Raw genomic sequence first — 10,368 nt, forward strand, 5'->3', positions numbered from 1 at the left:
ACGATCAAAAGGTTAAACAATAAAGACAATTTTTCACAGCCTTCTTTGCTCATTTTTACCAGGGGTGCCAATATTAGTGGAGTGCACTGTATGCACTGATCAGCCATAACAATAAAACCACCTGCCTAAAACTAAAATAAAACCTCCCTTCTGCTACCAAAACAGTTCTGGCACAAGTTCACATCAAGGCATGGACTCCACAAGACCTCAGAAGGTGTCTTGTGGTATCTGGCACCAAGATGTAAGCAGCAGATCCTTTGAGTAGTGTAAATTGTGAGGTGGAGCCTCCATGGATAGGACTTGTTTGTCCAGCACGTCCCACAGATGCTCGATCGGATTGAGATCTGGGGAATTTGGAGGCCGACTGAACTCTTTGTCATGTTCCTCAAACCATTCCTGAACAGTTTTTGCAGTGTGGCAGGGCACAATATCCTGCTGAAAGAGGCCACTGCTATTAGGGAATATCGTTGCCATGAAGTGGTGTACTTGGTCTGCAACAATGTTTAGGGGGTGGTATGAGTAAAAGTAACATTCACATGAATGTCAGGACCCAAGGTTTCCCAGCAGAACATTGTCCAGAGCATCACACCACCTCTATCAGCTTGCTTTCTTCCCATAATGTGTCCTGGTGCCATCTCTTCCCCAAGTAAGCACCGCACAAGGTGTATTGTGACACCTTTCTATCATAGCCAGCATGAACCTTTTCAGCAATTTGTGCTACAGTAGCTCTTCTTTGGGATTGAACCAGACGGGCTAGCCTTTACTCCCCATATGCATCATTGAGCCTTGGGCAACCATGACCCTGTTGCTGGTTCACTGGTTGTCCTTCCTTGGACCACTTTTGGTAGGTACTAACCACAGCATACCGAGAACACCCCACAAGACCTGCCATTTTGGAGATGCTCTGACCCAGTCGTCTAGCTATCACAATTTGGTCCTAATCAAAGCTTCCAAAACATCAACTTTGACAACTGATTGTTCACTTGCTGCTGAATACATCCCACCCCTTGGCAGGTGCCAATGTAAAGAGGTAATCAATGCTATTCACTTCACCTGTCGGTGGTTTTAACGTTATGGCTGATTGGTGTACAGGACAAGATTCTAAGGTCAGGTGCAAAGTATGGGGTGTGGTCATGCCTTAAGGGGTGGAGCTAAAGTCAGATAACTTTCCCAGGAACTGTAAGTCTGATTGAGCTGAAATTTGGTATGGTGCATCATTATGATAACTTGTAATGATGATCTGTAATCTTGATGATGACCTAAGTAATTAAAAAAAAAATGGTCACAATAATTAAATAATGGCCACAATCGGCCAGTACATTTTCAGCAGTCAATTGGCAGGGTTAATATTGAGCTATTCAGTAACACTGGCTACTGCAGGCGATGTTCATGTTTTTGCTTACAAAAACAAGCACATCTCTTGGAAAATAAGAGCCACAGTGAAATTTCTTGTTAGTGTTTATTCCTTGGCTCAACCCATATAAATTTTCCATTTGCATTTATCCCACCCACTCCAATTTACAATACACATAATATGCAAAACCTTCTTTAGCAAACTAGTCCTAGGATTTTAATTTTTTTTTCAAGATTGTCATGTATTTTGGTGTCAAGTACTCAGGAGTGTGAAGCTTAATAATTCTTAAAAAACATTTTGAAACAGTATGGCTGCCACACTCCAATCAATCCAAGTGGGATGGAGCTGGTTTATTCAAGCTGTAATTCATGAATGCCTGCATGGAATAACACAAAACTCGCAGTGTATGTATGGCAAAGGGTTCTTAGGTGATATGCAAAGTTACAGAAGCTACAAGTCCAATCGTGCTGAAATTTGGTGTGCTACATCAATGTGCTAATCTGTTACTTGATTTTTAATCAGCACGAAATTACTTCAAAAACGTGGTCACCTTCAGCACCTTCAGTTTTCAGCAGGCATTTTACACAACTAGCATTGAGCTATTGTTGCAAAACTTCATAAGTAAATTCATGTATGGAATCTTTATTGTTCTATGTGCATTGGAAAGGACTAGCCACTGGGGGTGATGTTTGCTAAGATGGCTTGGACCCTGCAGATTGCTGCTTGCGGCATTATTATTATTATTATTATTATTATTATTATTATTATTATTATCATTATTGTTGTTGTTGTTGTTGTCGTTGTCGTCGTTGTCATTGTTCATTAACTAATTAATTAATTATTTTTCTTTCTTTCTTTCTTTAGTGCACCCGAGCTCTGGTAGTAGTGGGGGCCTGATAATTCAAATAATTGAAGATAAACCTCAGGTGGACTTTCAGCTAAGTTTACTGGCCTGATGCATGTTTTTGTAATTATAAAGCAAATGTTTTCTTCTACTAGTTAATGGTAACATACTCAGTATTTCCTTGTTATGTTAAGTCATTACAAACAATCTACAAGATTGGGATTTCTTGTATGGACATATTTCTGTCTATATTGTTGAGGAGACCACATGTTATTTTAGTTCCAGTCTAGATTTAGCTTCTGTCATTTCAAACCTGAAATCAGGGGTCGGGAACCTTTTTACTTAATTAATTTTTTCGAAAGAGCCATTGCAAAAACGAATATTTTACTATTATTAAAACACATTTTTTAGAATAACATTTCAATAACAATAACTTTATTTAGATCCATAAACAATCAAATATGCAACAACAATAGGTTTGCAAAACGTTGCAATATGGAATTAATTGTGCCGGGCTTTCACTTAGAGGTTGAGTTTCCACATGAGCAGCATAAAACCTGTGTGTGTGTGTGTGTGTGTGTGTGTGTGTGTGTGTGTATGAGTGTATGTGTGTCTGTAAACTCATCCAGCAGAACAGAAAACAAATCTGCCGAAGTTATACACAGTACATGCTCTTTTCCCTCTCTATCATCATGTCATGCACTGCTTGGGCTGACAGGGGCACATCTTTTATTTTCTGAACGATTTTCTCCTTGTTCTGGAAATCTGCAGACAATTCAGTTGCCATACTCAACATGCATGACTTTACATATCCTCCATCGGTAAAAGGTTTTTCTTGTCTTACAGTCTCCAGTGAGCCAGCAAAGCTTGCAGCATTCAGGCTTCCAGTTGCCCCTGTCCACGGTTGCAGCTGCTGCTGTTTACAGTTGATTTTTTTTTAAATGAGGCAATACGTTAACAGTAGTGACTCACAGAAGATAAGAATCCTGCATTCGTCTCTGCTGTTTTGTTAAAATAGGGCTGTAACCATGTCTGTACAGTGTGGACATAGACACTGGTCCAGATTAGATGTGTCTAACACCTTATAAATTGTAGCATTAGGACTCAAACAGTTTAGTATATCTAAAACAAAACATATTTTTCCACTAAATGTTTGTTGATTGGACAAATGATACTGGTCCCCTTTAAGATTTGCAGGGACACATGCAGAGAAACTGTTGGTGATTGGGTAGCATATGCTCAGCCATCTGTTTCAGACAAGGTTAGATTGTGTAAAACTGCACATTACAAGCACAAGCATCTCAGGGGTGTTCAAGTAAACTTTGTGAAGGTCCAATTATATAAAATTCCTTTCTCACAAAGGTCTGGATCAGTGACTAACATATCTGAATGGTGATGACCGTTCCCATTTAACACTTAACCATTAATGATTAGTTTGGACAGTTGAGATAAGTGGTTATGTTTTGTTTTGCACTGGTGCTTGACATGATCACTTTTGATTAACACCATGGACACATTTGTTTTGAACTTGTAGCAGACAACACAATAGACACTTCTGCGTCTATTCATCTAAACATTCTGTTCTTATCCTCAGCGTTTCTGGAGCAAGCCATGTTGTTACTTCTCTAATCAGAACAGAGAAGGTAAATGAAACTGCAGTGAAAAAAATCTGTGAAAGTCTGTGAAAACTCATCCCTACACATACTTTTTTGTAATTTGGGCACAGCAATCCACAACAGAGGATATGCTACAGAAGCTGTGCTGCTTCATGTTAAAAAAATAAACAAAAATAAAAAACTAGTCACAGAATAGGTCATATGTTGATCAGTTCTGCTACATTATGTATCTGAGTGTACACTTAAACACTTTGCCAGGTCTGCATGCTGATGGTGGTTCACCAGTAAAGCACAGTTTATATATAGTCAGTATACAAAAAAACAAAAAAAATAAAAATACACCAATAGCAACAGGTCTGAGGCTATTAATCCTGATCATTGAATCATTGCAGTTTGTTATCCGCAAATCACTTAATAGTATACTGTAAATTCACATTCATCCCCTTTTTCTTTTTATATTTATTTACAAGATAATGTAAAGTACAAAGATTATGACACTGAAGATGACGACGATGATGATGATGATGAAAGACACTGTGAAGATACTGGATTACAATTTTAGGTTTGTACATTTAGAACACTGAGCACTGTGTGGAAATATTTGCCACATTTAACATTTTTCAAGTTAGACAATCTTACCTGAATCACTAATACAATGAGTTAGACTACACTAGACTAGACTAGATTAGATTAGATTAGATGGTCCCTCTCAATGCATATGTTTTTGTTTAGATAGAAATACTTAGTTAAAATATGTATTATGTATTATAAGCATGTTAATATAATTTCCAGTGCTATATTATGAAGCATGTTTCTTACACATATAACAGTGTCAGATGGCGGTTTAATGATTTATTCAGCAGGTCCAAAATGAAAATAAAAACAACATGACCATGGTGCAAGTAACATAATTATATCTGTATTCACAGCATTCCTTAAATGCATTTTATTACCAGAATTCATTTTATATCATCTTTATATGATTTTAAATTGTGAGCTATATCCTTTTTCTCTACTCTAGCCAATGACAGCTCGAGCATGATATATGACTTTGGGCAGCAATAGCCTGGTGGTTCTCCAGAAGTGGCTCATGGTATGTGGTGATGGGTAAAAAAAATTATTTCCTGCTTCACGTTTTGTGGTTTAGTGTTAGGAATCAAATATGGCAAAGGCATCAGCAAAAGCATCCAGCATTTCAATATGCTGTGTAAACACAGAGTAATTGTTATATATGTACTAATTAGAAAATAATGCATTTAAAAAAAAATACTTCAGTACATGTAAAAGTTCCCTATAGATGAAAAAATACAACAGGAAAAATGTGTGCTTTATTTTTAAAAAATCTATTAAGCAAACATTGTTATGAGATATGCAAAAAAAAATTGTACTGATTAAGTCTCAGTGGAGTGATTATAGTCATTATCTTGAAAATGAAATGTTGAGGTCAGTGTGTGGAATAAAATGCTTCCAATGATGAGGGCAGTTCAGGTTTTTAAGGTGCAAGTGAATGGAGAAAGCAGGCGAATGTGCGCCCTGGAGAGAACAGCAGAGAAAGCAGACGCCTAAATACATCGAGACTGTTTGTGTCTTTCGTTTGTACTGAATAAAGATCTGTCTTTGCAGAATGAGCTGTTACTGACGGTTTCTCCTGTATAATAAAATTTTAAATATTTTATGGGTTTTTGTGAAGAGTTATTGGGAACAGTGATCCATAACATGCCTGTGTCTCCAACAATGCCAAGTGTTGGCACACATGTAGGAATGTTGAAAGTCATACAGATCTGTGTGTCAGGGAAATTTATGACTTATAATTGGAGAATTGTGAGTGTGTAGATAGAGTGTGTGTGTGAGAAGCCAGATTAGTAAAGAATGGAGGGGGTGTGGGAAGAGAGATTCAGTCTGGAAGAGGAAAGCTGAGCAGACTTTGCCTGCCATGATGTGAGGTCAGTGTCTGTTTGTTGTCTTTGAATGCAACATTAGATTCCTAAGGCTAGGTCAGGCCCTTTGATGGGGAGGCACGTTTTGGAGGCTGAAGAACGTGGGGTGCTGCTCTGGGCCATAAGCCATGTCTCCCATGGTTCAGAGCAAGTGGAACATACTGCTCACACCACTGACATACCTGTTTACCCAGGTGCTGTCCTCTGGCCATTGCTGGGCGATTGGCCAGAGAGGTAAACGAGAGACATGGGGTCCAAGCATTAAACTGAAAGATGCATAACCTTTTTATTTATTTATTTATTTATTTATTTTAAAGCACATAGTGAATCATGACATATCATTCAGAGGAAAATAGCTGTATGGTTCTTTTCAAATATTAAATGTATACCACAATCTGTTCCTTTTCAAGTGAGCTAGCCAGGGATAACGTGTCATTTTAGCTTTCATGATTAACTATTCCCAAATGTTTGATTTGGTTGGGATAAAGATCTGTAAAGATCGAGAAGTGACAAATCTGTTATAATATTCACGCATAGAAAAGTATAGTGTACACAGACAGTGTGCTGGAAAATGAGGCATAGTCTAGTGAATAACATTGGTCCTGACTGGATGGATGAATTATAGACTGGGAGGTATGTATTTCAGTACATGCAATGGATGCATATAGATAAAAAAAAAAAAAAGAACATTTAAAAATCTATTAACACTGTAAGATTATTACAGAATATCCAAAATTCAATGATTATGTCTCAATGAAGTGAAATGAAGACTTTATCTTGAAAATGAAATGTTATTTTCAAGATAAGAAGGGGTCAGTCTTGTGGAATGAGGGGCTTCCTGGGAGGAGGGCAGTTCAGGGTCTTGAGGTGAAGGAAAACCTCTTTCCTAAAGACAGCAACCAAGAAGCGAACCAAATGTTCAACCAGTATGGCTTTCTGTGCTGTATGATATTTTGAATTTGAAATAAATTGGGTCGATTAAAATTAAATCTCACTTTAAAGTTAGACCTCTTTCAATGGCAGTGCATACAGATTGTTTTTCAGCATTCTGGCTACCATGTTTGCATGCTGATATTTTAGTTAGGTATTAGTTAGAAATAAATTGTCAATACAATATACAATGAAAGCACAGGCAAGTTAAGGCTACAGTGGGATATACACCCATTGAATAAAAAGTAATAATGATTTTCAGTTATATTAGTCAAGCTTGTCATTGAAATTAACATAAACAATGAAGGATGGTTTAGCAATAACTCAAAGACTATGGTTTGTGTGGTGGGTTTTTTTCCACAGTGTGTGGTCCACTGATTATTTTGGGATTTGGAAGAATTTGTTGAAGGTTATGAAAGGTTCAAGCTTTTTCTCAGATACTTCATCTCTGTTATGAATATCAGCACTAAAGGTCTCTAACAACAATGCTTACTGCCATAGTCCTGTGTACAGATTTCTATAGGCACAACAAAACCTGTGTCAGTATTTGAAGCTAAACAGTTCTTGCCAAAGACAACATGGTAGGCCTTCGGGGGAAAAGAGAATTTTGTGGAGTGTCCAACTGAAAAATTATAATAATAAAGGTTGGGCGTAGGTGTCTGCAAACTTGTTAATGATAGCTGTAAGAGAAAATTAGTGTTTAAGCAATTGATTAAGGCTGTTGTTAAAAAATTAGAAGCTTTAACCTTTTTTTCTACTAATGTGTTCACTTGGCAACCAGGAAACAAATTAACTCCCAAGACATCAGCCTGAAAATTAAAACTCGGTTGCAAATGGGTATTTCAGTAGGACAATGATCCAAGCATATCCCTAAAGTTGTAATAAACTGCCTTATAAGCCACAAATTAAAACTATTGGAATGACAATCACAAAGCCCTGACCAGTGGATCCCTTAGAAAATTTTTGGACTGAACTGAAAAAGCCTGTTTGAGCAAGGAGGCCCACAAACCTCATTGAATTATGTCAGTTCAGACAGGAGGAATGGACAAAATTTCTGGCAAAGTATTGCGAGAAGCTTGTGGAAGGCTTTTGCAAGAGTTTGAAGCTCGATCAATTAAAAGGCAATGCCACCAAATATTTACAAAGTGTATGTAAACAAAGACAAATGGAAATCAATCTGTCTTATTTTGGATTACCTCTTATGGAAATAAAGTAAAATGTATAGTAACATGAAATGTGTGGCATGGTGAAAAATTGAGTATGTATATGTAAACCTTTGGCCTCAACTGTAAATGTACTGCCATGAATTCTTTCAACCTTCTTTAATGTTAGTTTAATCAAGAATGAATAAAATCACTATAATTTTTTTTTTAATGATTAGAGCTGTTCTACTGTTACAGCAGAACAATGTTATTCTTTAGTTATGAGGTAGTTGATTGCCCATTGATTCCTCCTAGGAATATTTAAACATGAATCTATGTTCTTGCAACATTATTTATTCCACTAGACTGTCAGCATCTTTTGTCTCACAATTGTTTTCCTTGTTTGACACACATTGTAGAACATCTAGTCTTGCATCAGTTCCTTTCATTTTCACACTCTGTCCCTTAGTGAGCACAGCTATCATGTGTTACAAAAATGATTGTCATGATGCAGAGAAGCTGAATCCTGATACTTCTACATCACCAAATATTGAGGGTGGAAGATAGATCTGCTAGGTTTTTTTTAATTACACATGGTTAAATATTTGGGTAGTTTGATATTAGAAATCTGGAAAGCTACAAAGAGATACTTTAGTTTGTATGTTTGCTTAAAAAAGGCCTGGTTGTTAAAATCCCTTTGTCATCCATTAACATGGGAAATACCAAAGGACTTTCAACACAGAAAAGACAGATGGCCGTTGACCTGCACATATCAGATAATGGATATAAAATTACACCAGCAGTAAAAATACCATTAAGCACAATTAGGGCCAAAACAAAAAGCTTCACATGTCAGAAACTGTTGGTAAGTAATTGGACCCATAAGCACACTGTCTCCACACACACAGTGAGGAGGAGGTGAAGGAGGGAAAGGAAACCCAATGATCACAGTTTTAGAACTGCACACTTTGATTCTTGTGGCCGCTAATTTTAAAAATCAACTGTTCAAACATTGCAAGAAGGAAGCCTTTCAAGAAAAAGCCCTTCCTGATAGCATGTTGCAAAATGCAGTGCCTAAACTTCACCAAGAGTCAGTCGAGGTGGCATCATGTTTCTTGGTGAAACCAAAATAAAACATTTTGGTCATGCAAATAATCAGCATTTTTGGAGATGAAAGGGGATTGCATGCAAGGAAAAGTACCGGACACTCCACTGTAAAATATAGTTATGGATCATTGGTGCTTCAGGCTCTTGTAAAGATTGATGGCATCATGAATTATGCTAAATACCAGGATATTTCAGCACAAACTTGGTTGCTTCTGTCAGGAGGTTCATATTTGGCCACATATATATATATATATATATATATATATATATATATATATATATATATATATATATATATATATATATATATACTCATTTTCATTAAAAGGTACCAATAATTTCAGAGGGTACTGTATCTGTTGTTTAAGTTTAACCAGAATGATGTGTATTTCAACATAGGAGAGAAACAGGCTCAATCATGTATAAAAGAGAGCCTTTTCTCAGTTAGAACAGAGCCACTGTTGTGTGATGGAGCAGTAAAAACACTGGAAGCTCTTGTCAGATGTCCTAAGTTCCAGTAGTGACCTTTTGCTACAGGTGCGTTGTTCCTATTAGAGAACTCAAATATGTTTCTTTAGGGTCACATGACCCCAGGAGACTTATCTCTACACAGTTTATGAGAGGGCTCTGACTGATGAGTTGCTTTGTATATTTCACTTTCTTTCATTCTGACATCAAGGGCAACATAACTCTCTGTCTTAACTATTTAGAGCAAGTCTGTGCATAAAAAGTGTCCTTCCCCCCCACGATTTAATCTCCATGGTAATGTCAAATCACTTTAGTTCTTCTTGCCACTGCAAACCCATTTGAGGTTTTCCTCCAATCACACTAGAGCCAGGTGAACATCTTCTGAGGCAATGTTCTAGATGAAAACTGCTAAAATGTCATTATTCTGCAGAATAAATAGCAGCTACTAATGCCAAAATCATAGCCGTAACCTTCAATCCCTGGCATGGAGTATGTAACTGTCACATCAAGGACAATATCATTTCCTCTGAAAAGGAAATATATTGCTTCCTCCCTACTCAATAACTGTGCTTAATGTCAGGGAGAAGAGATAGATTATATTTTTGGGGTTGGCTTGATTTTGACCTGAGGCACCTTGCCTATAGTGTGAAATTGTCCCTCATTACGTACTGCACAGAGCAAAATTGTGTATAAGCTGTGTATAAGCTACTTTATGTTGCTATTCTAGGCATGACAATAACAAACAGGATTCAGTTAGAGTACTGGAAATCAAAAACCATTTAAACACTTTTTTTTCTGTTGAAATTTAATTAAAGTTAACAACAAACAATAATCAACAATCAAAGTTTGTGAAAAATATGCTTATGTTTTTACGAGTCGCACTGTAAGACTCAATTACAAGACCTGCCTCGAGTCCTACTCATGCTCATGAAGACATAAGCATTCCAGTCTTGGACTAAGACCAGACTCA

The 10,368-nt window shown here is 37.0% G+C and overlaps 1 protein-coding gene across 1 annotated transcript in view; it reads left to right on the forward strand.

The window, feature by feature from the left end:
- Nucleotides 1-2,897, forward strand: part of crtac1b (cartilage acidic protein 1b) — a 39,601-nt gene extending 36,704 nt beyond the window's left edge. Inside the window, exon 15 of the mRNA XM_053621247.1 lies at nt 2,219-2,897. Within this exon, the coding sequence (XP_053477222.1) occupies nt 2,219-2,310 (92 nt within the window). The 3' untranslated portion in view covers nt 2,311-2,897. The remainder of the gene's footprint in view (nt 1-2,218) is intronic.
- The last annotated feature ends 7,471 nt before the right edge of the window (nt 2,898-10,368 follow it).

Source organism: Ictalurus furcatus, chromosome 3 (assembly GCF_023375685.1).
Source record: "Ictalurus furcatus strain D&B chromosome 3, Billie_1.0, whole genome shotgun sequence".
Classification (NCBI taxonomy): Eukaryota; Metazoa; Chordata; class Actinopteri; order Siluriformes; family Ictaluridae; genus Ictalurus; species Ictalurus furcatus.